Source organism: Ornithodoros turicata, chromosome 7 (assembly GCF_037126465.1).
Source record: "Ornithodoros turicata isolate Travis chromosome 7, ASM3712646v1, whole genome shotgun sequence".
NCBI classification, from domain to species: domain Eukaryota; kingdom Metazoa; phylum Arthropoda; class Arachnida; order Ixodida; family Argasidae; genus Ornithodoros; species Ornithodoros turicata.
This window is the reverse complement of record NC_088207.1, coordinates 57,525,349-57,552,383: the sequence shown is the minus strand read 5'-3', so window position 1 is coordinate 57,552,383 and position 27,035 is coordinate 57,525,349. Positions and strand designations below refer to the sequence as shown.

Sequence of the window (27,035 nt, the reverse complement as noted above, 5' to 3'; positions counted from 1 at the left end):
CTTTTTCTGGCGCGCGCACAACGGCTTTTATCGTTCTTCTGACGCTCCTGTCCCACGTGGGCCTCCTGAAGCAGCGAAGCAGTTCGGCAACACTGTGTCCGCAGAAAATGGCAGCAGACATCCGAAAGAAAAATGCAAAACCGTGCACAGCAAAGGGCAAGTTTGGTTCCTCGGTTGCAAAAATGCGTTGGAAGATGCTCGCAAAAGTGAGTGAGCATGCTAATGGGATTCTTTCATCAGTTCAGTTCACAGTTTAGTTCGGATCTGAGACTGGTTACATAAAATGCGGGCCGCCCGTTTACTGTTGCACTCACTCGCGCAGATGAATATGCAGTGTAGGATTGCTGGTCAGCTGCACATATTGCAACCGCATGTTGCGTAATCTATCATTTGGTGACGCGAAAAAAAATAACGCGTTCTGTTTCTTTTAAATGGTATTGTGAAGGCCTGGTGATGAGGTATCTGCATGCATACAGCAACCCTTCCCTTCTTGGCAGTGTGGCATAGGAGAAGCGCCATTCACTCATGTTCCGCGCTTGTTTTGATGTTTTGATCCGCTGTGGCTATATTTTCTGCATGAAATCCCACTGTGGAACATACTATGTGTTGTAGACACGAGTTTTTGAACAGCCGCTGTTTCGAACACCGATCTTTTATGCACATATTCGAATATCACAGTCGATTCTGACAGGAACCCTCAGTATCGTAATAGATAAATAAATAAAAAGTGTGACGTATGTTCTTATTGCAGGCGTTACACGAAGGCAGAGTAAGCCAAGCAGACCTGTTTTTTGGTTCAGTAAGAAGGTTTTCGTCATTTGGACTGCTTCAAATCACACCAACAGAGAGGCAGAAAGGTGACGAAAACGATGATGGGACTTGGTATGAAGTCACCTGCCTCAAAGAACCACAGTTCAGCCTTAAAATTAGGTGAGCTTAGAATAACGTTTGCTTTTCCTTTTAATCGGAATAACTGCTCCAGTAGCGGTGTACATCACTAATATATTGATTTGTACTGCATGTCTCTAAAAGTAAGTACTGCAGAATAAGGGAACCTGTAGAAAAGCTTACATCAATGGGACATCAAAAGACAACTAAACCATATACTTAAACAAGCAAATAAATTAACAAAAAAATTGGCCAAATGCATTTAAATATACCAATAGGTTTATATAGAGCCTTCGGCAGTTCTACAAAGCTGTCTCCTTAATAACATTAAACTGAACACGGATTCACACGTGTACTATTGTATTATTATTCTGCACTCCAGAGCACTCCCAGACAGAATTTCACTCAAAGACGTGAAGGGCTTCGACAACACAGGAAATGTCTGTGAGTAAAGCAAGGGTGACATATTTACCAATTTTATTTGATTTTTTTATTATTAATGAAACACTCAATATATGTATTGATGCACTTCAGGCATATGGCCATCCGAAGAAGTCCTGGCATATTATTGTATGAAAAATAAAGAAATTTTTGTGTAAGTACTTCTTCAGTTTACATTTCTTGCTCCATTGCATGTATAAAATCAATAATTTACATTGCCAAGTTTTCCTTTTTGATTGCAGTGATAAAAGTGTATGTGAATTGGGCGGAGGCATGACATGCTTGGCGGGCTTTGTGGTAAGCTTTTTACAAATTTAATTGATAGCAGGAAAAAAAAAAAGAAACAGGTATAAAAACATACAGGGGGAAAAAAATCATACACATGACTAGTAAGAAGCATTTTTATATTGCTGCAGTTTGTTTTCCACTACTGACCTTGATACTAATTTTTTTGTTGCCACTTCAGTCCTCCATACTTAAGATAACCTTTTAAGATCTTGCAGCAGTCTCTGACATCATCCTCTTCCAGTTGATAGATTCAGTTGCTTGCTTTCACTATCTTCAATATCAGTTCTTGATAATGCTGGGGATAATAAAGCACATTATCCATTTTGGTTTAGGTGGCAGCTACAACAAAAGCAAGGGAGACGTTCCTCACCGATGGAAATAACAAATCCATTCAAAGTATCTTGTTACTTTGTGATGTAAAATTACCGTATTTTCACGCGTATTATCCGCGGCTTATGCGCGATTTTTTTTTTCTCACGGGCGCCCTGCGGCTTATCCACCGGTGCGGCTTATCTGATGACTACTTTTTTTCTGGTATTTTCCCCATACGCCGATTTTAACGAAAGGGCCGACAGTGTCTCTGGAACAGCACTGTCCTGCCGATGCACGAACAGTGCGTAACAGGGACGGGTCCACATTCGAGTAGATTGATCTTCCTGGTGCATTCCCCCAAGCAGCTTTAAGGAAAGTGGTGACAGTGATTCACGTCTTCTGGAAGATCACTGACCCATCAGTCCACGAAAAACACCCGACAAGGGCACAATCCGATCTTGGTAGAACTCCAGAACTGACCTCCTCTGTTGTACACTGTGCTGATCCCGAAATATGGACCACAGGGTTTATGGCCTTCTCTATGGTCTCCTTCGTCGCACAAATCAGTCGTCTCGTATTGCCCGCGGCTTATCTGCGGGTGCGGCTTATCTGCCAGAAAATTTTCAAAACGTCCCAAAAAACGTGTCCTGCGGCTTATCTGCGGTGCGGCTTATACGCGTGAAATTACGGTATGTTTTTTGTCACATTTAGCTTTGTTGTTGTTGTGGTTTTGAAAAGTTTGTAATCTCCTTGACTACCATTGTTGAGATGTTCAAGTAATCTTGGAACGCAACCTCAGCTGCCTAGACAACTGTAATGTTGTTACGAGGTACGTTGCACACGCTCGCGTGTTTTCGTACACGCGTGTACGTATTTGTCAACGTATGCATTGCAGACGGATACGATGGGACGAAGATGACGACATCAGCGACTTGCTGGCAAGATTCGATGTCATCATCTCCGCTGACTGGTAAGCTACGGACTGGTAAGCGCTGTTTTTCCAGCGATCTCAACGTTGTTTCGTCCACGTACAGCTTGTTTTTTGACGATGGTCGGCAACCCCTGGTGAACACTATATGGAAATTGCTTAGCGACAAGGTATGCATGTGTTTTCTTTTAAATAATCAATCAATCAATCACGTGTAATAAAGTGATGGACAGACCGACGTTAACTGTTGGACTTTTTAGGGCCTTGCAGTTATCCTGGCACCCACCCGTGGGAAATCATTCCAGCAATTTGTGGAGCTCGCTCAACACAAGTTCTTTGTGGAAATCCTGATGGCTTATGATACCTGCGTTTGGGAACTGCATGCCAGGGCACGTATTATCGCTGCGTTTTTTTTTTTTAGTAAAAATGTCAGCTTGAAATACATTTCAAGTTGTCAGAGGCGGCTCATGTTAGGGTATGGCCGACGTCCTCGAATTTGTACCGCATTTTTTTTTTTCTCTTCCTCGTACTTTCTCCCCGTACAATTTTGCAAAATGAGCTGCTGAGAAAATTCAAACTACAGGGGGAAAAAAAAAACCCTAAAGCGTTAAGTCGTCTTGTCCTTTCTTTCCCATTCAGTACCAGCATGAGAGGCCGGACACATATGATGCCAACCTGCACTATCCCCAGATGCTGATCCTAAGGAAACTTCTCACATGAGGTAAGCTTTGCAAGTGCCACAACTTTTGTGCTTACTAGGAACCTCTGCTGTTGCACACTTTGTACGTTACACTGCACCCAGATGTATCAACTTCATCACCAACCAACGAGAGCTCAATAGAGTCCAACTCCAGTTCATAGCTGGGCGTCCTCACTCATGAGGACCCTCATGAAGACGCCTCACCCTCACCTCACGAGGATGAGGTGAGGGTGAGTGAGGCCAGACCACGCTTAATGTTCCTCACGAGGAGAGTCGTGAGGCATTGCCCTCATGAGGCCCACCGTGAGGGCCCTCATGAGGCCAGTCGTCGTGAGGCCATCAACACGTGAGGGTACAACGTATTCCGTGAGGAGCCTCACGGATGAGGTCGTGAGGCCTCTCGTGAGGAACCTCACGGATGAGGCCGTGAGGCCTTTCGTGAGGGACCTCACGAATGAGGCCATGAGGCCTTTCGTGAGGGGCCTCACGGATGAGGTGATGGGTTCTGTCTCCTCTTTGCAGATGCCAAACACTAACGTTAAACCTCACTGTGACAGTAACAACTGTTACCAAATTTATCCAAGCACAGCGCGAAACCCTATAAACAGTTTAATGCCGCGCAGTATCATTAGTACCAACTACCGACACAGTAGTTAACGCCGACGTGTCATGTGAACATGACGGAAAGTTCTTTTGAGGCTCATGTGCCTCCTAGTGACTTGAAGACACGTTAGGCCATGAGGGTATTCACGAGGCGAGGGCTCGTGAGGATGAGGGGTCGTGAGGCCATGAGGGTCCTCATGAGAAGAAGGTACGTGAGGCCATGAGGGCCCTCATGAGGTGAGGACACGTGAGGACTTGAGGGCCCTCATGAGGTGAGGACACGTGAGGATGAGGACCCTCATGAGGTGAAGGCATGTGAGGATGAGGATGGTGAGGCCTCTCGGGATCCCGATGCCCTGAGGTGAGGTTTGTGAGGGCAAAATTTAAAATGGAATGTGAGGGTGAGGGCGACTGAGGTTTAGTTACTGGTGAGGAAACTTTGGTGAGGGTGAGTGAGGCCAATAAAGTCTGTGCTTCGTGAGGTGAGGATGAGTGAGGCCGCAGGAAAATGCGCACCTATGCTCCAGTTGGTGGGGATCGATCACGGGGCAAAAACCGGTCAATTTGGTCCGTTGAGTTTATGTTTCAGGCCATATACAGCAGGTGGTAGCAGTTCCGAAGCAGTACATTTAAAATAGAGTACACAACAAGCGAGTGTTCAGCAATATTTTAAGGGGGACTCCACCGAGAATCCCGTGTATGTGGGAATCCAAAGATAATAATAATAATAATAATTTGTGGCGACACGTAGTGAGAGTACTACGACAATGAACGACACCACAGCAGTCTGTCTGAAAGGTTAGCTTATATGAATAGTAGCGAGGTTTAGTGGACCCTTTTTCCTCAAACGGTTTTTGCCACAAACCAATCAGATTATTACGTTCCGAGTCACCTCTTCTCATTCGTCATCCACGAAACCGTTCGCGAGCTGTTTTTGAGGGAAAACAGTTCACTAAAACTCACTATTATCTCAACATCTTTTCTTGGAAATTAAGTGAGGACGTTGATGAATCAATGTGTAGCCATAAAGGTACATACTAAGTATAATAGGTAATGACTAGTAATGTAGTCATCGATGATGCCATTGATACAGCAAGAAACGTTAAATGTTTGTTTCGTTTTAGAGGATATCACCTCATTTAAAATCATGCCACCTTGTTTTTCCATTCCTATTTCCAGGTTGCTGCCGGGAGCTCGATGTAATTTATGTACATTTACGTACGAATCTCACTTCGGAAAACCACCTGTTCCACCCATACATCGCCATGAAAGAGGCATTGGACCACGTTTAAAAAAAAATTGTAAATAAAAATGCCTATTTTCTACAGCGTTCAGTTTCACTCATGATACCTTTGACCTTCTTCAATATATGCGAGAGTCGCCACATTTATTGCAACACAATTGCGTATTTTATGGAATGAGGCGGAAGAACTGCAACTTAGGGCATCGGACAATAAAACAAATGCTGCTATATACAGATGTAGCATTAAATACAACAGACTACGCAAATTCCATGCCAATCACTGCTAAAAGGAGACACCGGAGACTGGGATGTCCAACTGAAAGACAATCCATGCAATCGTGGGTACCAGGTACGACAAGGTATTCGAGGAATTTGTGGAACGTGTATACCGCTGTAATTTGCGAAAGGAAATAAGCGTACAAGACACGGGTAAAAACTGCACGAGATACCTGGATTTACAACACCGACCTTCATGCCGCGCGAGCCCGTAAAGTCCATATTCGGCATCAAGATGGCCCCCTAGCAAAAGCACGTCGAATATTTGGCAAGCAACATTCTTTGAATTCTTCTCGGATGAGAGTAGAGAGCAAGGAGGTTCACCTCCAGTAGTTTTTACTTGGAAACCAGACATCCCAAGAGAAGAAACCCCGAGATACATAAAGCTACGAACGTGCCTCCACCGTAACGCTACGATTGCAACACATTGACTAAAAAGGCATTTCCAACGACGCCAGTTCGTGTGACGGGCGACACGAGCAGTGCTGATCAACTGCTCAGAAAAGCCTAAATCAACCACCAGCAACATCCGCTGGTCAACATGCACACACAAACACAATAAAACGAAAAACGGCACAATAATTACGAACAATTTGTGAAAACTGTCAGGACACCCAACAAACCGAAGAAAAAATAAACGGAAAATATGCACACCAGAGTCCTTCGCTTTGCGAAAACAAGATGGCGCTGAACAACTCGAGAACGTGACTGACTAAACTGCACAACAACCGCACTTAGTGTCCTCGCGGTCGTCGACACCCTAGTTAAATTTCGCGCGCATTTTACGATCGGTACGATTACTGACTGTCCTCGCGACGTCGAAACAGCTACGACTGGGGCGCGTAATAATAATAACCTACGACAGGAATGAAAAGAAACTATTCAAAACGTCCCGCCATCACTTGGTGAGAGCCAGCCGCCTAGCGGCGGTTCCCTTTTTCTCCGCGACGCAGAGAACGTCGCACTGACCGCCGCCGCGTTGCGTGGGATTGGTGAGGAGACGCGTCCCGTGCGGCAGCGTTATGGTCGGCAAGCTTCCGTTCGCCGTCGCGGATCGGCCGCTGACGATGACCGGAGACAACGTCAGCAGGCATCCGGACGGGGAGAACACGGGCAACTGGGGAGACGACGTGGCGACGACGACCTCGGGGGTGGTGGGTTGCGCGCTGTAGAAGCAGGCGTAGTAGTTTGGAGTCAAAGGAGGCTGCACGGCCACCGTCGTGGTGGGGAGCTTTCCCGCTTCGGACTCCGCCGCCGTGCTCAGGTAGCCCTCCGCTGGATCCAGCGCCTGGATGGTCGGAGTTTCGTAGGTGAGTTTCCTAGCAATGCTCGCCGTTGGTACGGTAGAGACCACGGGACTCTGCTCTCTCTGGTTTTCTAGGAACCAGCCGGGTAGCCGGAGTGTTGGGGTCTGCAGGGGGGACGGGGTTTCCGCCGGTTTCTGGGCCCAGGTTCTGAGAAGTAAACAAAAAAAATGAGGCGACTGTACCGGGAATGAATCTGTGCAGAGTTTTGTGACCAAATGCAAGCCCCGTATTTTCAGGCCAGCCTGGTCTTTGGGTTATAATAGGGGATTATAATTGGGTTTTAGTTCTTTAGATCCTTGTAGGTCTTGGTGTAAACAAGGAGAACAGAACTACACGAGCACGCCAGTTTTGGTTTTGCGGTGATGCTAGCTTGAGCAGCTGACTCAACCCTGGCTGTATAATTTGTTGATTTGGTACAATGGAGTACAAAATTTGGAAACTACTAACAATTGAAATATTCTGCATGGTAATCATGAGCATTATAATGAAGTAACGAAGCATGTAATCAGCATTTCTGCTTCAGAATTCCAATTCAATTTTCTAGTGGTCGATGTTTTCAAAAAGCCATACATGATGCGACATGCACATTTGCTCGAGTAAAATTATCTGTGCTGCTAGGAAAGTTGTCTGTTTCGACTCTATTACTTTGTAAAGGCATTAAGAGCAGCATTTGCAGCATCAGCATTCCTCTCCTTTAAAGAACTTACTGCAAACTGTTTGGAGTTCCAACATCGTTCTGCTGTGGTTCCTTCGGAGTTTTCTCCTGCTGAATGCTGATGACCGGTTTAGAGTGAACAGGCAGATTAAGTGACTGCAGTAGGCTGTTGTACTGTTCCTCGGAGAGTGTGATTACGTGAGATGCCACCGTCGCAGGCGTACCCTCCTGAGGGAAAAATTGTACCCAAAATGAGATTGCACTGACGAAAATGTGTTGAAGAGATAGACGAGACAGTTAGTCATGAAGTGCACACCATTTTTCAGCAAACAGCACAACAGTCATGGCTCGGTGCACTAATTACTAGAGCTGCGCAAATAGCAAAATTTCGAAATCGAATTAGAATATATTCCCAAAAAGCCCAATGCAAATATTTTGAAGATCTCACTTTAAAAAAATTCTCACTTTGTGCCCATTGGGTAACTGCTGTTCCTATTGTAGAAGCCTACAGCTTTTCAGTCAGAATGGAGTATCGTAAGAAAAAGAAGCACACCCACTTCAGATATTGCAACACACATTACATTGTTGGTTGTACATACATCCTTTGGTTTATTTGTTTGCATTTGTACTTTTTACAAACTGCAAATATTTCCCACTGTTAGTGCCAGAAACTCTAGAAGTTGTGAATACATTTATTGGCACCTATAATTTGCATTGTAGAGCAGGACCTATTACAACTGATAATGTAATGGCAGAAAACCACCTAACCACTTGTGGGAGTGCGCTTCGTGTGGACCCAACACACTGTGAGCACAACTACAAGTTGCCATGCAGAAGAGCTACAGTTTGTTCCATGGTTAGTTAGTCCTCATTTCGTATCTTTTAATAGGGGCGAAACTATTTTCTTTCCTTTTTATTGCCTGGAAACCCACGAAGTGAACCCAGAAAGGATGCTAGAACTTGGGATTGAATCCCACGGTACAAGGATTAAAAGCAGTGATATTAGGATTAAATTCCACCGCACGAGGATTAAAAGTGGCAACAAGATAATTAAATTCCATGGTATAAGGATTAAAAGATATGAAACGAGGATTACATACCATGAAAAAAAGAACTAGTTTGTCTACACGTGGGCAGGTTGGAGCCACTTAACTCCGATGTGGCTACTACGTGTTAACGAGAAACTTTCCATGCCACCTTCAAAGTCTTTCCACAATGCTCTTTGTAATTTCTTCCTTCGCTTTGCTATAGTAACCCGAGGGAGGGCTGTTCTCGAGGGTAGGGCGTAATCCGGGAAAGCTTTATCAAATCCGCAGTCTTTAACAGCAGACGACAGGTCGTGATTGATTGCAATCATTTTTGCAACACTTTCGGTTATTTCCAGTGGACTTGGAGGTAGCCCATACAACGTCTCCATATCCCCTACCAACATAGCAAAAGTGCTCCCGCTTTCGGTTTGCTATCCACTTCCCATTGACACCAATATAGATTCGAAACATGGGGGCCACCATCCGAAACGTGATGACGATCGAGCTGATTACGTTTTCGGTCGGCATAAAATACAACGTGTCGCTTCTCCGCCTGCACAACACGTTTCACTACGCACAAATTTTTCTGACTGCCTCGGTCTCATTCACAATGGTGACACGAAAGCAATGTGCTGATGCGAAACCTCATTTCAGTATATGTATTCAAAAAATATTTGAAAACTGAGAATACTGCAAGTACTGTTCGAATACCTATTCGATTCGAATTCGAAGTTTCGAATATTCGTGCAGCTCTAATATATTTCATTATTTCGCGACTAACACGCTGCACAATGCTGGCTTAAAAATGCAAGCTCACCTTGGACACATGCACAGCAGGACTTGTTTCAGGAACTGCTACACCTACCAGAACGCAAGATACATACAGAATCATACACTGCTGCATGGCATGCGTATCTTACATTACATAATAAATATCTAAAACATCGTGTACATTATTGGCAGTGTCATTGTTCGTACATGTGTACACTACCTTACATTACGCGCAAATTTATGCAAATCTTTTAATAATGTACACTGCGTTTACATTAGTTTCTAAATTATGGACATTGCAGATTGTATACATCATTTACACATACAGTAGAATCTCAATGATACGATCAAGGATGATACTAATTATCCGGAATGCCTATTCTTCCCATGTATTACAGTTCGGATGACATGGCCGTGTTATCTTGCCTTTACGGATGATACGAACGAGTCAAGGAGGCGACAGAGGTCGTTCCCCCGTGACACGAGAGCGCGCCAGTCATACTGCTCCTCCTTTTGAGGAGGGAGGGAGATCCTCACCACGAACTCTCTTACATCATGTTAGGCACGTAACGGAGCAAACACATAATCCTGCCGTTAATTAACTTTCACCGTGTAAGCCTCTGTTACCCACTTCGGAGAAAGCTATGTCTGAAAACGAAAGTTTTCCGTATCAGCTCACGTTCTCGTGTAAACCTTGACGTCAGTTTCTAATTCTCCGATTGGTGAAGGAGGTGAGGCCGTTAAAAGGAGACACTTCTTGACCACTGGGGCTGATTGTCGGTTGCCGACTTGCCACCATATGTCGTAAATAAATGTAAATAGTAGTAGTTTGTCTATTGACTTCGCCTGAGAGTCCGTTCTTCAAGCAAGGTGTCGGTACAATCCGGGATTCGGGCTACGGATCATCCCATCATTTCAGGGCCCACCCGGAGAAGGAACTTAACTCGTCCTGTTGTGCAATGCAAGCAACGACTCTCCCTTTGGTGGTAGTGGTGGAGATAGGATCGAAGGGATTACACGGCCCGACAGCACTGGCCAAAAACGAAGACACAACAGTACTATTATGACCGACCTCTTTCATTTTCTTGCCTCAATTTTTATTTTGGTTTAATTCTTTTGATACAGATTTCGGATTATACGAATTTTTCCCGCTGCCCCGTGAAATTCGTATCATCGAGATTCTACCGTATGTACAAGTGTTAACATTATAGAAAACATTATGTAAAACATTTCGTAGAACGTACCATCATGCACCGAATCAGTAGCCCTCTCAACCTTGTCCTCGCATGCAACGGGTGACGCTGCCTCGCTACTTTGTGCAGATGTGTCGGGGGAATGCTCATTCGAGGACGAGTATAGTCGTCGATGCTCCATTTCTGCCACCTCGCAGATGTCGTGGAAGGAGGCATGTCGTGCCATGTGGCGCTGCTGCGGTATGACGTGCTCCTTGCCATTTCTGCGACATTCTGACAGGTCGTCGCTTCGAGTTCTTGGGAGTACCCTCCTCTTTGATTCTCCTGCGAAATATGAGAATAATACATAAATGTAGTAAAGCTTTTGAGCATTGCATTACTCTTTTGAAGTAGCTAACCGCTAACGAGGAACGAATGTGAATTTACGCGACGGGAATTTACCTTGCGTTTGCTGCAAAAGTTCTAGCACCTGCGCAGAACAGTCGTGCGGTGAAGTCTTCAAGTCTTCGTTTCCTGCATCCAATCAGTCATGGTTTAAGTTGTATAGTTACAGCTAGCTCGTAATAATAGTAACTGAGTTAGTTAAATTTTTTCTAAATGTAACCAGAAACAGCTACAGTTACAATGTAAAGTAACTTCGTTTTAGCACCTCTACTGTTAAACCTCAATTATTACACATTACGTTACATCACAGTACAGCACATAGAAAGATATGGCAAAAATGCTGCACTACTTGAGGAACTTAATTAGTCACTTGTTGCTTAGTTACTACGGAAGAATGCGATCAATTAACATGCAATACCTGCTTTCCATGAAGCCTTACTACCTGGTCCTCCCGTGGGCAGCAAGGAATGTCGTGACTGGGGTTGTTCGGGCAACTCTGAACGAGACACAGAGCAAATATCAAGAATACATAATTTTTGCATTTCAGGTTTCTTTTTTTTTTCAAAATTCGGGGGACGAGGATAAAGGTTAGGTTTTATGTTTTATGTGTAGGTTATGTTTAGCTGTAAAAAGGTAGACATCAATGCCAAGATAATTATTATTGCGACATAAGATGACAGTTATTAGATTATCACAGGCAGTACTGAACGTAAAGTAGTATTATTCAGTGTTCATCAGTGCCTGTATGACCGACCCACTTTTGCCCCTTGGCCATTTTGGTTCTCAGGGCTTTCTGTGTTTTACTCACACTGAAGGAGTAATGAATTTTTATTCGATGTTCTCTTTTTCAACGTTGTGAAACACAGACAATGAAGAATGACGATGCCAATCGAATAAATAAATAAATATTAAACCAGATATAAATAAATATATGTGTATATATATATATATACAGGGTGTTCAAAATTAAGCTTTCACGAGCGCTACGCAAACACAGCGATGACAGGAAACCGGATGATAACTTTACGCTACTTGTGTAAATAGCACCAGTTTTCTTTTGTTCGCCTATTTATAAAGTGCTAGTGAAAGCTTAATCTTGAACACCCTGTATATAAATAAATAAATAAATCAAATTAATACCTTCATCAGTCCCTAGAGCTCCAATTTTAGGTCCAACGTATTTGAAAGCACTTTTTCGACCTCTGGCCTCTGTCACGGTGACCTTGTGGATGAGTCCCAGACTGCTGAGGATATTGGCAATATCGTACAGCCTCCTAATTTTAGCTGTTGCAGTTTAAAAAAGAACCACACACATCAGAAAAGCTCATTCGTTGAAAGAAAAAAAAAGTTCACTGGCAGATACTTACTTTTGTAGACTAATGACTGAGTTTTATCAACTGTGGGGTCACCGATAAGAACTTTTGCGGCAAGGTCCAGACTCACAGTCCTGGGCTACAGGTATGATAAAAGAAGTAAACGTGAGAGTCAAACGTACTCCTATATCATTCCATAGCTGAATTCCAAAACTATGAAAATTCTGAAGGAATGGTTGAAAAGCAAGCAAGCGAGTGGCATAGATTCACATTGAAAAATCCGAGACTAAGGCCAACCGGGAAACGGTAAAATGCCGGGTAAAATATAAAGATCACACCTAAGAAATAGTAAAACATTGGGATGATTGATAGACTGGGTTCTGTCTCATTGTGTCATAGACTATAGTTAGGGCCTGACTTTTCCGGGTTTTATTTTTGGCCAAATTCGGGGGGTAAATATCGGGTGATATTTTTCATTTGAAAATACGGGTGTATTCGGGTTAAATCCCATTACGGCATATTCTGTCGTCAGGAATTCGGGTGTATTCGGGTGATTTTTTTTTTGTTTAATAAAAATTTGTCTTAACATGGAACTAATGTTTATAAATGTTATCAAACTTTATTTTAATGCACGCTTATGAGTGTGCCACGCGACCCGGATGTTTTCGGGTAGATTCGGGTTAAACCCGAATTTTACAGGTTTCGTTAGGGGGGTAAATATCGGGCGGATACGGGTTTAACCCTAAAAAGTCAGGCCCTAACTATAGTGAAGGCGTTCCCTGTCTGCGAAATAAAACTACTCAGCTGTGTTTTGAAACCTTGGTTCATGTAAGCTTTCTTGTTGTCCCGTGTCTGAATATTATCATGCGATGTTTATTTGTACAAAAGCAGCTAAGCCACGCTACATTTTGCTTGGTAACTTTCAGCTGAAAACAAATTGTCGGAAAAAGACTCGCAATATTAAGAAAAAGTACACGTCATTTCCGTGGATACTCGTCCACAATATACCGTGTCAGGGGTTCCACGTGAAGCGTTGCCGTACTTTAAAAATGCCACGAACCAGTCGCAACTACAAAAATTATGCGTACCGGTGATGTGAGGAAGAGCATGAGAAAACGCTGGCTCATGATTCCCATTGACTTTTCCCTTCGCATCTCCTGGTCTGCACCATTTTTCCCACTGGACGAAGGCATAGGGCCCACCAGTTCTGGACTGTACTCGGTTGCAGCAAAAAACTGGCTCGTTTCCAGGGAGTGGGTAAATTCAAAGTCCTTCACAGAGTGAATCTGCGCCGCTATGTTAGTCCGCTCCGAAAGGGCCTGCAGAAAAAGACCGCATTTGTCCAGAGGCTGCACTGTATACATTCCGTGGCGATAAAAATAATAATAACTAATAACTATAACTAACTAATAATAAATAATAATAACTAACTAATAATAAATAAATAATAGCAATAATAATAATTGTTTCCCAAAAATGCTCTGCTAGCAAAAGCTACGATGAACAAGTTTGCATTCCACACCCTTAAAACAAAGCTTCACCACATAGCACAGTGAAGGGCAACGATTGCACAGAATGATAATTACTGTTAGCACTCCTTTTTGCGGCAATTAATTAATGTAACTGCATAAGTGTCACAAAAACGTGTACACCTCCAGTCTTTAACCAATCGGGGGGCAGAACAATGTCACGTGGGATGGTGGTTGGATAAGGATGTGCTATGCGGCGAAGTTGTGTTTTTAGAGTGTACAGTCAACAGTGCTGAAACACAAAACCGAAGCGACGTGAACTGCGAAAAAGCTACAAATCAAACATCTGCTACGAACAATGCAGACGCGCTACACTAGTTATTTCTTGAGCGAGTCATTAAACACTCCTCCAAAACAACAGACAGTTACCCTTTCGAGGACCCCTGTAAAACTGGAAAGCATCCAAGTAAAAGGATACAATCCATTGAGTCAGACGCAGAGCTCTGAACAGTTACAAAGAGTTCCAGAAATTTTAACATTACGAGAAATGATAAACTAATCAGTGAACTCGCATAGCCAATCCACTTTTTATCACTGGTACCACTCTGGTATCACTTCCTAGGCAGCAAAGGTGTTCTAAAAAAAATGTGTCAAGCAAAGCGCCTAGAGCCTTTAAGACTGAGGGTTCAAAAAGGGTGGTGCTCAACTTACTTTGAGTCTGGGCAGCGTCTCCATGAGCGCCCCCTTCCCGAACCAGCGGTACTTGTTTTTCGCCTCCTTTGTGACCATTCCGACGCTTTCCAAAACGTTGACAATGTCGTACACTCTTCTCCTCTCAACGCCTAGAATTCGATGTTTTTTGTTTTTTTTTCACACTCTAACAAAAACGATATCATCCATACATAGGGCCTGACTTTTTAGGGTTAAACCCGTATCCGCCCGATATTTACCCCCCGAACGAAATCTGTAAAATTCGGGTTTAACCCGAATCTACCCGAAAACATCCGGGTCGCGTGGCACACTCATAAGCGTGCATTAAAATAAAGTTTGATAACATTGCTAAACATTAGTTCCATGTTAAGACAAATTTTTATTAAACAAAAAAAATTCACCCGAATACACCCGAATTCCTGACAACAGAATATGCCGTAACGGGATTTAACCCGAATACACCCGAATTTTCAAATGAAAAATATCACCCGATATTTACCCCCCGAATTTGGCCAAAAATAAAACCCGAAAAAGTCAGGCCCTATCCATACATGTTTGACTGTGTAACCAGAAAAGGTTTTAGCTCACCTAAATGCTTCGCCACCTCGTCCAAAGACACGATGATTTTCTCGTCTGGTTCTGGGTACTCGGGATACAGACTTAGGAAGCTGAAATATGAATTGAAGTACGCAGTTAAAATCGTCGTTCAAACAGAGAGAGTGAGGAGTACTGACGAGTGGCAAAGGAGGCCCAGGGACTTGTCCTTTCGACTCACGGCGGGTTTAGTGTTTTCCGAGCTGCTACTGTGGTTCGAGAGCTCTTCCTCCAGGGTCTATACAGGGGGGTAAGAAAAGGGTCGTTTTATGGTACTGTCGTTAGGCTTTTAGCCTGGGTTTAGACCAGGGTTCGGAAAAACCCGTTTTTTTTTAAAAAAGCCCGCCCCAGTGGGTTTTTTCGGGTTTTTCGGGTGCTGGGATTTTTTTTTCGAACTGCTGCATATGACACGCAACAGCCATCCTCCGCCTATTTTTCATGTTTCTGGAAGAAATAATTGTTTGACGCTGTAGAATTTACGGTAAAGTAACCTCCGAAGCAGTCGTCCCTTTTCATTCTTTTCTTTTTTTTCCTTCGTTTCTGTATTTCACCCGCGTGTGGGCTTTATTGGGTTTTTCAGCCCGGGTGGACCCAAAAAAACCCGGGTGGGTTTTTTTAAACTGGGTCCATTCGGCGAACCCTGGTTTAGACTAACCATAGGCGATTATGCAATTTCCAATACAATACAATTGCTCGCAAATGTTCTTAACTAAAATCGTAGGCGCTTAGCTTCAAAGGTATTCCAGATGGTAGATAAATAGGTCAGAAAGTTTAGCACTCGCTAAAGGTACTACCTGCTCTATTGTAAGGGATACATATAAGTGTAAGTCATTTATTTACACTTATTAGCAAAATTATGCGTATATCCTTCATCAAAACTTGAAGCAAAACACAAACTACATCTAAACCACAAACTAGAAAAAGGATTATCAACGAGGCTAGCTTAGGACAATATTATAAAAAAAAAGACCCTAGGTAACAACTATGTAGACAGACCGCTTCAATAGCACCTGCATCTAGAAATGTCAGACAATGCTAGAATAGTAAGGCTCGTTCGTTCAGCATCACTGGCCACAGATGGTAGCCCCGACAGCTGCTATTTTTCCGTCCGACCGAAGGCCTTAGCCCGCAACGTATAAGAGAGGACCCGCAGGTTTAGTAGTGCTCCTGTATGGGGGATAGATTAGCTGCATCTGTGTACGTTTACAGAATCAAACCTGCCATAAAATTCTTAAAAAAAGAAAAGAAAAAGAAAGGTCAGGGGCCACATCAACATTTATTTTATGTATGTATTTATTACTTTGTTATTTATGCGCACAATAATTACGTGGCCAAATTATCGGAGCTTTAGCTGCAATATTTTTCTTTCCATGTCTTTTAATATTGTAGGATAGGGAAGCTTTGCCTCTTTTGGAAGCAAAAATTACCGGTAAAAGAACAGCTACCGGTTTCACTGTGTGAGCCTTTGTCAATGCACCCCATCAATGGGAATCACCTTATTATCATAAAAGTACATTAATGAATTCATGTTAGGGATTTGGATCCTCGTAGATCGATGATTTTACTACCACTTCATTAAAGTTAGTGCTAGTAAAGCAGGATTAGTACACATTACTTTTCTGCGCAACATCCTGACCGCGTACTTCACATAAGAGTCGGAATCTACCACAAATTTTGGCATAATTAAAACTCCAAGGTCACTATAAACTTTTTTTTTAGGTAACCTGAGCACGCACATTTTCCTTGCAAGCATAAGGCAGCCTCTCAGCCAAGCTCGACAACATCTTTAGTCTGGCAGTGGGAGTTGCCGGATCAGACAGCGGCGACCGACCGGACTTTGTGGGAGTACCGGGAGGAGAGGACAGCTCCTCGTAGACACAGTTACTGGTCTGAGTGATGTCCCGCAGGGGCTGCTTGCCACTCCTGCTCTCCATGCTTTCGACGTTCCTCGACTCGAGGCAGGGTCGTTTGGGGGGCGAAGACAGCAGGTCGTTTCTCCGGATCCCATTGTGGACATCGTGGTTTGGTTGAATGACCATCATGTTCTGGTTCGAAGGTGAGGAAGGAGTGAGGCAGTAGTTGGACATGATTCAGTTCCGAGTGACGATTTTGAGATACGTGCAAAAAAGACAATGCTGGAAGGGAGCAATTTCAAATCGTAAAACATAGCTGGAAGTGATGTATTACTAGGGTACTGCAACGATACAGCATAGTATTTGAGGGTGATCACCACAAGCAGTTAAACATTGCAACCTGGCACTCTGCATGGCAGCCATGTAATTCATGTTCATTTTATCTTCACACTCCTATACTTGCTAAGAGCTAGAAGATTCTAGGGCTATGCGAATTTTAAAACTGAAGTGAATACGGAGCGAAGAACGATAGAATTGAACAGAATATGAATCAAACAGTTATGGATCTTCGCACAACTATATAAGCTCTCGCTTTGGTGGAAACCTTCCGTTGCAGCATTTTAAGAATTATTCAAATATATCCAGCTTTAAGACGGACATTCCTTCAATTTGAATACTGAATTCCTCATTCGATTTGAAATTCAAATTGAATACACCATTTGATATTTTTTCAAATATTTGTGCAGCCCTGAAAGATTCTTTCGAAAAAGTCTTTTTGTGGAAATGTTGGAAATTTTGGCTTCCTATCGTTCTCTTTTGTCCTCTTATTTGATAAAATTAATGATTTGGCAAAAAAAAAAGAAAATTCATCTACTTTCACTCAGTGCTTGTTTTTCAAAAGCCTAAATCACACGCCGTTAGCGCAGACAACTCATGTGCGCACACCATCGCTCTGTGAGAAGACTTTTGAACCAAAGAACAAAAGGCAAAAAATGTGCAGACAGGAGAATTTTATGTGCAACTAGATTTGTGTCTTCACCTGACAAAGTGTTTTTTTTTTTTCCTTCATCCGCCAAGTGCTTCTAGACAATGCAGAAAAAGATGTTCGTGAGTAACACACTAAAAAAAAAGTGAAAGGATTTTGCAAAGTGTAGCTGCCTCAATTATGCTGGCAAACTTCCATTTTTCTTCCACACATGCCAGTTCAAGATTTTTCTTTCCAAGACCAATATATTTTGCAAGCATAATGCTGTAAAATTTCTTGTCAGACATTGACAAGAACAGAGCCCGAACCTTTCTCTCTGTATGAATTATCGTACCCTCTCTGCACCTGTTAGGCAGAGACGCAATGAAAGGCCGTCCTTATAGCTGCGGTGCAGCTGCAGATGGAGAGTGTTATGAAAGACGTGTACAATATTGTATGTATCTCACCACAGACACACAGAGCATTTCTCAGGACGGTGTTTTTTTTTTTGCGAGGTGGGCCAATTTCCAAAATTACAATTCTGGTCAACATGGCGGGAAACACAGTTTTTTTCCTGCATGCTGAGAAATGCACGGTAATCTCACCCTCATGGAACAAGGTTATCACACGCAGCTACTAGTCCTTCAGGGATGAGAAAGAACAAAGACGCAGTCGACAGAACACTCATTTGCCCGTGATAAAGATTGAGGCTTTGCGCAGTGTGCATTATCAGGAATTTTTGGCGCCACTTGCGAATATTACAACCGACTCATATTTTGAATCTTATTGGAAAGAACATTAAACCAAGCAGCTCTTTGGTATAGTTCGGCTTATTATCCTATTTGCTACAGACAATATATTTTTAGTACTACCGGTTGCATTATTTGGCCTGGTCGTTTTTTATTTAAAAAAAAATGGGGAAGAAAACCAAGAACGTAGCTTGGAAGAGGGGGTGTTCTCACTTTTTTTTTTTTTTTACATAATCTGTCTGCAGTGAGGTGATTGAGGTGATATGTGAATAGTAATCATAATTATGTGCATAACTTGAAAAGAGGGGGAAAGGGATATCACACAGAAAAATCAACCTCATCTAAAGTACGGAGGGAAAACTGAAATTTCACGTTTGCATCAAAGGCGCTAAAATTGGGCGGGAGCTGCAATGCTCACATACCTTAAACGACGACTCGAATTTCCGCCGAATCGAAGTGGACCAGCAAAAGACGACTCGGGTAAAAACGTGCCCTCGCAAATCTTCACGCTGCAACGCGGTTTTTTTCGTGCTCGGAATCCTTTTCGCGTGTTTTTTACGAGCCAAACGCGTTCACGGGCTGAGTGCAGCGCACAAGCGCGCGCAGTCCAAACCAACTCGTGAAGCAGACTTATGAAAAAGAATAAGAAAACCTTCTACAACACTATTACAATTTGCACTGTGAACCTCTTGGAAAACTGAAGACGCTGCATAATGTGTTTCCTGTTTACATAAGACACATACGTGTACTGTACCGGTATGAGCGGCAAACTAACGTAGCAGAGGTCATTGCTGTAGAAAGAGGGCAGTGCGTTTTCTACAACTTCGTAAGACAGAAATATAATATGCTCACCCAATTTCTCATCCACTATATTCCTGCTGATGACTAATGGTCAAAAATGCATTGAGCTCCAGACAGGGACAGGGTGCAGACCAGTGAAAACACAGATTAGATCTGTGCAAGAGCTATTGCAGAAGCGTGTGAGGAGAACACACTGTGGGGGTGTTATCTTGAAGAATCAGCACTTTCTTATCAACATAACTATTCGCCGTGAAGGTCACAGCAGACGCTAGCGAAGCTAGCTTGCCTTCGTTTTTGGCGGGGTTCGATTATCTCCCGCCATGGTTCCCGCCTACGAATTCTGGGACTGACGTCTGCCACGCGTAAGCGTAAGCGCCAATGGGAAACGTGACTTTGGTTTCTATGGTTTCGATGTCAGCGACGCTGTTTGGTTCAACTTTTGCTTCCACATCATACATTATAAACTGCATAGAATTTCATTATATTTATAAAGTTGTCTTTTTTTACTACATTACTGCAAAATAATCGGATCATTCAACAACGGTGGGAAAAGAAAAAGAAAAAGCGGGGTGCGGGATCCCGCCACCTGTTGGTATCAAAGCGAAACTTCAGGAACAGTTATCGTGGAGTCGAGGGCGAGGGTCTCCCGTTGTAAACATTTGGAGAAGTTGTTTTTATTCGAAAATAGCTCTCTCATTGAGAATGGGAAATTCAATCAAACCTCATATTCAAAATGCCGGGAAAACTGGCGTCTGCCAGTTGTCGAACAGCAATCTCAGAGAGGTAATGCTGGAGTGCGATTGCACCCATGAACTGAGTCTTCGATGTGTTGTTTCCAAGGTTTTGTAGGTGATGTGTTGCGCTTCATTACAGTTCCCGAAGGAGCTTTTTCTAATTTCTGGTGTACTGCGTACACTAGATATTTCCGAGAACAAGATCAGCGTTGTGCCGACAACGATATGCAAGTTTGAGCAGATGAAACATCTGACAATGAACAACAACAGAATCTGTGAGTGTATCCCGAGCATGGTCCTGAATATCACGGCAAAGCTGTGGGTGTACATTTACCGTTGTTTCTTTGCAGCGTCTCTGCCAGACTCTATGTGCAAGCTTACGAAATTGGAATCGGTGCAGTGCAGCGGCAATCAGCTGACCAGACTTCCCGATTCATTTTCACAACTAACAAACCTCCGTACCCTTGTGCTTAGCGGCAATCGGTTATCAGTTTTTCCGAGATGGTTGTCTTCACTGAAACATCTGGACGTAGTCGACTTATCCCGAAACCGGATAGCAGAAGTACCGGATTCGGTGGGAGAGCTCACAGCGACAGAACTTAACTTGAACCAGAACCAGGTACTCCGTTCAAAAATCCTGTTTCTATATATATATATATATATATATATATTTTATTTTTTTGTTCTACAAACACCACTTTTTTTCCTTTTTGACTAGATCTCGCTTATGTCTGAGAACATCGCCAACTGCCCACGGTTAAAAGTGCTTCGTCTAGAAGAGAATTGCCTGCAATTAAATTCCATTCCGACTCGACTGCTGGCGGACTCCCATGTCTCACTCCTAGCCGTCGAAGGAAATCTGTTCGAGTTGAAGGACATGCAGGACAAAGAAGGATACGAAGCAGTAAGTAGGGGCAAGTTCCTCTCGGAGAGAGTCCCAACAACCAGCAGCATAGCCAGAAAAGTATTTCGGGAGGGGTTCTATGGCAACTTTAAAAAGGAGGGGGGGGGGGGGATTTGCCCTATTTTTCCCTCTCCCAAATGCACTACCAAAGGTACGATTTTAGGGGAGGGTTTAGATCCCCGAATCCCTACGCCACCTTCAACAACTATCGCGCAATCTTTTTGAGAAAGTCTCGCAAAAAAAAAAAAAGAAAGAAAGTGGGATACACTTTCGACCTTCTCCGTCGTCGTTACCAATATTTTGCAGCTTTTAATTGCGTGGGAAAACGACGACCGTGAAACTAGCAAAAAGTACTATACTTTTACAGTAACTGATTATTAATTAATTACAGTACATGGAAAGGTACACGGCTACGAAGAAAAAGATGTTCTGAGCCGGTTGGACACGTTTCCCATTCTACGTCATTTGCGACTGGTCTACCCACTCCCCTGCGGACCGACCTTCTCTTCCCAGCGCCGAAGTCATCCGTTGCACGGTTGAACGCTCCTAAGAAATAAATTTGGGAGAGCCTCGTTTCTCCCCCGGCGGATGAGAGCACAGTCACATAGTGTAACGCCACTGCTTCTGCATTACACAGCCTTCTGAAAAAAAAAAAAAAATCTAGAACGTGCACTACTTACCTTCTCGAGTCGTGCCACAGTGTTTTTACAGTTGGAGATTATGTACAGTATATTTATACAGATGTATGCGTATTTTTTCGCCAGTCAGGAAGTTTGCGCCGAATGCGAGAAATTGTGACGCTAGCACCACCGCTGGTGATGCTTTATTACGCCCTTTCTCAGTGTTGTAGTCAGGTGTTTGGTGAGAATAAACTTTTAAAGTGACTGTTTCTTAATTGCTCGTTTTTGTGTCCTCGGAAAAATGTCGCTAATTTCAAGTGGCGCACACCTTGGGGGAAACATTTCGAACTGGTGACACTTGAAGTCAAACTGGTGTTACAATGCTTCAAATGTATTTGAGAGAGAGAGAATAATGTTGCATTATTTCAAATTAAATGACGCAAGATTGTTCTGGTACACTACGTCTTGTTCCCCCACAATAAATAGGATTTCGTTGCGGCCCAATCAGTTCCTTCCAGCTACCTGGAAGGCCATGAATTTGGCCGTTGTCACGTTTGATTTGCATAGATTATTGCATTCTAGAACAGTATTGACCCCTAAAGATGGTTGGAAGACACAAAGGCTATCATTTTAGAGGATCAATGAAATGTGACAAGGAGTCTCTTTTTCACTGTCTGCAGAATGACCAGAAATGCATTTTTCATGTCAGATATCACGTCATGTCACGGTCTTCTTGCAAAATTACCGGTTATGGACACTAGTATGACTTCCCGTTCATTTTTATGCGAACCAAGTAAAAGAGACGATACAAAAGTACGTTGCACGATACAAAACTATCTGGACGGACAAAACGACATTGTTGCCAAGTATAAATAATGCTCACGCGTCTTGGAATGTGTCGCCGCGCGCCTTTTGTTATTGCGTCAGACAACTCCAAAATGGATGCACTGGATGCCTTTTCCCTGGAAAGGGAAAATTTATGATTAGTATCACGCGTAATCCCGGATACGAATAAATGTGCAGTTACCTCTTCGTTCTGACGACTCCACTGCCGAGAAACTGCAACGACATCCACTGTTTCACAATGCATTCAATTTCGGAATGTACACCACAGACGCGTCTGCATTTACCTGTATTACTCCCACCAACAGCACCGTCTGCAGAGTCGCATTCTTCTCTGTTACTGCATTATGGAAAGAGGACACAACTTAATTTTTTTTTACGTACATGCTATTCCAGTATGTACTATATATCTAGTGGCATGCACGGGTGTGTTTATATCCCCCTCACAACACCCTAACTTGCGGACTGAAACAGAATGGCTTGAAATCCGTTGGTAGAGCCGCAATTGAGATCGCGTAGAAGTGTGTACTGGAGTCTGTGGATGACATATTATTGTTCCTCAAGAAATTTTCTGCTCAGAAGTAAACAAAAAGTCTGTTGCGTAACATTTTTGTCACGTAGATAATTTCCTACAAATGCAACGCTTATGGATATGCAGACGTACTCGATATCTGTGCGGTACTGTCAGCGTTTGCTAGCAGTTATCTCTGTGCATGACTAAAACCTGGTTCCACCTGATATCTAACTCCCATATCGTTTCTTATCTGGATGCAGTTAATGTGTTCTATCTTTGAGGAACCCCCTGGTGAGCAAAATTAATGCACAGGCTGGCGACTGTGCTACTACTTGTGATCATAGTTGTCCGGCGACGTAAAGCCACAATTGATAACGTGTTATTACATAAGCCTGGTCATGCATAAGAGACTCCCGTTATTACATTAAATTGCACATACGTAGAATGAAGCCCCTAACATATGCTGCCTTCCCTCCCGTTAAATTTGTGAAACACATCTAGCCTGCAAGGAAGTCTCACACTATGTGTAACATTGCATGGCTTCTGTAACATACTTAACTGGTTGAAGGTGCAGTGTTTCTGAGCAGTTGAATAGAACAGGCAGTTGAACAGAGAAGAAAAAGCGAAAGAAAGGACACAGAGGAGGAAGATAAGAATATTATATTTTGAAAAGACAGCATAGCAGTAGAACGTAGAAGATGGAAAGGGGGAAAACTAAAAAGTCCCATCTGGACGGTCCCTTTAACGTTTCATTAACGAGAGATAGTGAAACAGCTTTGTAAGAACAGAGATGCAAGACTTGAAGAAAGATATTCCGTGAGACAGAGATTTTAAGATAATGCCTTTCATATTAGTACCAGCAGGGGCGGATTTAGGAGGGGGTCCGGATGTCCTGACCCCCTGGACCAATCAATGGACCAATCCCAGCATGCACCTGGCACTTGTCCATAGCAGACCCCCCCCATCGGGAAAAATCCTAGATCCGCCCCTGAGTATCAGCAACTCCACACTAAAAATGCCAGATCTTTCAGTGATACTGTAGCACCAAAAGGTCATATAAACTGCTACACACACCAGCAACCTTTTCATACTGTTCGTACAACAACTGAGAAACTAGTCCGTACACAGACTGGGGCGTCTCTCGAAGCTGGTTTTCGCTCATCTTTGGAATGGGTCGAATGACGGACTGGGAAGGCGTGACGGGCACTGCCTGCGGAACGAGCGGCTGTACGCTCGGCAGCGGCGGGAGCGACCTCGACCTCGCAGAGATGGGGTGTCTGCTCGTTTCGCTGTCGTTGCCGAGATCGATCAACACGTCTTCCGGAGGCCTCTCTTGCACCGGTCTGTCTTGCGGAGGAGGCCACTTGTAGCTGGGTTGCATGTTTGTTGGGGTATGTCTTGGGTTGGCTTGGAGTGGTCTCGTGGTGTGGAGAAGAGGCGCAGAGGGGCTAGCGTTCTGCGGCCTCGGATTAATGGTGCTCTTGGCTGCGAAACGAGGCTGGTACGGCGACACGGGTGCTGTCGCCTCGCGGAGGCCGTCGTCGCTGGAGCAGTAGTCGTCAGTGAGCTCGCTCGACGAGTCGATGTCTGCCGATTCTGCACGAAAGTGAATCTCATGTAGTTATGCTGCTGCTGAGTCAGTGAATCAGTTTTTTACAAAGCTGACATGAGCCAGGTTAAAAGCTGCTAATTCGGGACACTGCGAAGATATTCCAAAAGCCGGGCGTCATAACTGGAGAATGAAAATTGTCACCGACTTAACGCAACGGGAAATAACAATTTATTTGGACGTTTCGTCTCCTATGCGGGAGACATCATCAGTGCAAGGCTGTACTCTGGCCTCTGTAAACAAGTTTGGTTTTTGGTAAACAAGTTTGGTAGTCTGGCAAGACTGCTTTTGGTGCTCCTCGTTCCCGTCCCTAGCCTTGCACTGATGATGTCTCCCGCATAGGAGACGAAACGTCTAAATAAATTGTTATTTCCCGTTGCGTTAAGTCGGTGACAATTTTCATTCTCCAGTCAGGACACTGTTACGCAAGATTGTTAAAAATACTGACGTTAGACAAAAAAGATAGTGGTTGATACGCGTGCCACTATACGTAACATACTTAGCTTGGGGTGCCCGCAAAGTAAGAATAGTAGGATGCAACTAAATTATATTTAGCAGATAGAGAACATAAGGAGCATGTTGGTTATGTTCAAACATGGTAACGAACGCGAGAGGACACAACAATCGTTTCGAATTGTTGCACATTGGCTCTGAATGTGGAGCTATTGAAACCTAGACCAAATTTCTTATGCACATGCGTGTAATTCCTACAGCTGCTGATGACAATATTCAACAAGCACTCTACAAGTGGTATGATTAATTTATCAGGAACGCATCTGTCCCAAGTACGACGTAAGCCAAAAAGTGCTTAGCCAGCTAAGCCCCCCCCGAGACAGGCTTTTCATCAAGTGTGTTTGTTTCAGCATGTGACAAGAGCAGTTCGCTGAAGAGTTGCTGCTATTCTTCCCGCTATTCCCTACCACGCAGTGAATGGCAAACTTACCACAATCAGATAAGACTTGATCCGACCTCAGCGCATTGGCTCTTCGGAGCGCTACCTCCATCAGCGCATTCTCGCCTCGTCTTTTGGCGATATGATGCAAGTCCTGCAAGTTCACGCACCATACATTCAGACACCACTCATTAATTAAAAGGCGAGGTGACCACCAACCAAGAATAAGTCTCGGCACCCCAAGTCCACGGCAAGCAGAAATGCTTTCTCAAACTTCTCGTGCCTGTAAGGAAACGTAACTGCGTCATGAAAACACGAAATGTATATTTTTGTGGGTTAAAGGACGATGCAAGTAGGAAGTTACCTCATGTTAATGTTAGTAAGTGCACAGCCGAGAAACATGCACATGGCAGGCAGACTGTACATGCGCAATCTTGCAATATGTTGTGCAGAAGCGCATGCTGATGATCAAGTCATCGGGGTCGTGCTTTAAAAGAAGACGGTAGAGCAATGCAGGTGTGCTTACCACTACGGCTTACCACATCATTTGCCCAGTTATCGCTACGATGTTAGTGTTATCCTTACATGCGCTGTATCCAATAACATTCCAGCAGCTCCGTAATGCTGCATTCTGGTTGAAGCACGTTACATGTTAGGATAGTTAGTTAGAGTAACCAAGCTTCACGACCAAGCATTTGGGATGCGAGACATTATTTACCTGAGCAGGTGGTGGAAAAATCGACGTGCCAAGTGGCCCACTTGTTCTCCATATTCCATAACGACAGCATCAGGAATAGGCTGGGCTGAGCCGTAGAAGCTACCAAGGGCAGCTTCTAATTGGGCTGTCAACCGGCGCATAAAAAAAGAAGCCATTTTAAAGGAGCAGTGGAAACCCCCCTCTACAAACCGTTTGTGTTTGGCTGCGGTGGATTGTGCAACGAATAACACGAGCGCTCACGCAAGAATGATGTGGGCCCGTCTGCATAAAAGTTGAGTCCAAGTCTCAGGCTCATTCTCAATAGCCTTGGCAGTGCATTGAGCATGCGATTGGTGTGAGCAGGAAGCACTGCCAAGGCTATTGATAAGGTCCCTGGTTTTCTGCTGCGGCAAATTCAAAATTCTGCGATTTTCCATGGCAAGCAGTCAACGGCTGCGTGAAATGGAAACACTTCATTTTCTTGGATAATGTGGGAACAAAAATATTCTATAAAATTACAGATTGAAAGCACTGTTGTGGCTCAGCATTACATGCATGATGTCTTGTGTTCTCTTCTGACAAAGACAAAGGTCTGTCACCTGCAATCATTTTATACCTGCTGAAAGATCTTACAGAGTTTATAGGAAGAATGTAGGAAGATTACAGGAAGATTATAGGAAGGCGCTTACAATACATGCCCTGTGGAAGGTACGGGACACCCTTTTTGTTTCTCAGCTGTAGGCATTATGTA

At 43.6% G+C, this 27,035-nt stretch overlaps 3 protein-coding genes across 10 annotated transcripts in view; 2 read left to right on the top strand and 1 right to left on the bottom strand.

Moving 5' to 3' along the window:
* The first annotated feature begins 51 nt into the window (after positions 1–51).
* On the top strand, positions 52–5,488 carry LOC135401715 (calmodulin-lysine N-methyltransferase-like). The gene is made up of 12 exons (XM_064634259.1): positions 52–206; positions 752–930; positions 1,271–1,332; positions 1,423–1,483; positions 1,572–1,626; positions 1,950–2,013; positions 2,698–2,758; positions 2,825–2,899; positions 2,964–3,027; positions 3,118–3,246; positions 3,497–3,578; positions 5,340–5,488. The coding sequence occupies exons 1-11, from the start codon at positions 108–110 to the stop codon at positions 3,575–3,577; spliced, it is 930 nt and encodes a 309-aa protein (XP_064490329.1). The 5' UTR covers positions 52–107; the 3' UTR covers position 3,578; positions 5,340–5,488.
* A 42-nt stretch (positions 5,489–5,530) lies between these two features.
* The window catches only part of LOC135401710 (WD repeat-containing and planar cell polarity effector protein fritz homolog), a 43,969-nt gene continuing 22,464 nt past the window's right edge, over positions 5,531–27,035 (bottom strand). For 2 of the 8 annotated variants that reach the window (XM_064634249.1, XM_064634247.1), the window contains exons 19-26: positions 26,306–26,429; positions 25,807–25,870; positions 25,639–25,741; positions 24,211–24,682; positions 22,860–22,912; positions 22,757–22,788; positions 22,613–22,691; positions 17,150–17,239 (exon numbers count right to left, since the gene is read on the bottom strand). In XM_064634249.1, the coding sequence (XP_064490319.1) occupies positions 22,653–22,691; positions 22,757–22,788; positions 22,860–22,912; positions 24,211–24,682; positions 25,639–25,741; positions 25,807–25,870; positions 26,306–26,429 (887 nt within the window). In that variant the 3' untranslated portion in view covers positions 17,150–17,239; positions 22,613–22,652. Of the gene's footprint in view, positions 7,134–7,693; positions 7,870–9,486; positions 9,531–10,684; positions 10,958–11,074; positions 11,147–11,435; positions 11,514–12,157; positions 12,302–12,384; positions 12,470–13,418; positions 13,650–14,510; positions 14,642–15,098; positions 15,179–15,244; positions 15,343–16,840; positions 17,240–19,092; positions 19,367–19,522; positions 19,864–22,612; positions 22,692–22,756; positions 22,789–22,859; positions 22,913–24,210; positions 24,683–25,638; positions 25,742–25,806; positions 25,871–26,305; positions 26,430–27,035 lie in introns of those variants that run through there. The other 6 variants (XM_064634253.1, XM_064634254.1, XM_064634250.1 and 3 more) reach the window with 6 other exon arrangements.
* On the top strand, positions 20,060–22,004 carry LOC135401713 (leucine-rich repeat-containing protein 57-like). The gene is made up of 5 exons (XM_064634257.1): positions 20,060–20,254; positions 20,345–20,480; positions 20,556–20,824; positions 20,924–21,109; positions 21,501–22,004. Exons 1-5 carry the CDS (start codon positions 20,174–20,176, stop codon positions 21,540–21,542), a joined length of 714 nt encoding a protein of 237 aa, XP_064490327.1. The 5' UTR covers positions 20,060–20,173; the 3' UTR covers positions 21,543–22,004.

Coding starts and splice junctions, on each gene's coding strand:
- LOC135401715 (XM_064634259.1), top strand. CDS start 108: ATGGCAGCAGACATCCGAAAGAAAAATGCAAAACCGTGCACAGCAAAG. Junction 1,627..1,949: donor CATGCTTGGCGGGCTTTGTG/GTAAGCTTTTTA, acceptor ATTTTGGTTTAG/GTGGCAGCTACAACAAAAGC. Junction 3,247..3,496: donor TTTGGGAACTGCATGCCAGG/GCACGTATTATC, acceptor TTTCCCATTCAG/TACCAGCATGAGAGGCCGGA.
- LOC135401713 (XM_064634257.1), top strand. CDS start 20,174: ATGGGAAATTCAATCAAACCTCATATTCAAAATGCCGGGAAAACTGGC. Junction 20,255..20,344: donor CGAACAGCAATCTCAGAGAG/GTAATGCTGGAG, acceptor GCTTCATTACAG/TTCCCGAAGGAGCTTTTTCT. Junction 20,825..20,923: donor TTAACTTGAACCAGAACCAG/GTACTCCGTTCA, acceptor CTTTTTGACTAG/ATCTCGCTTATGTCTGAGAA.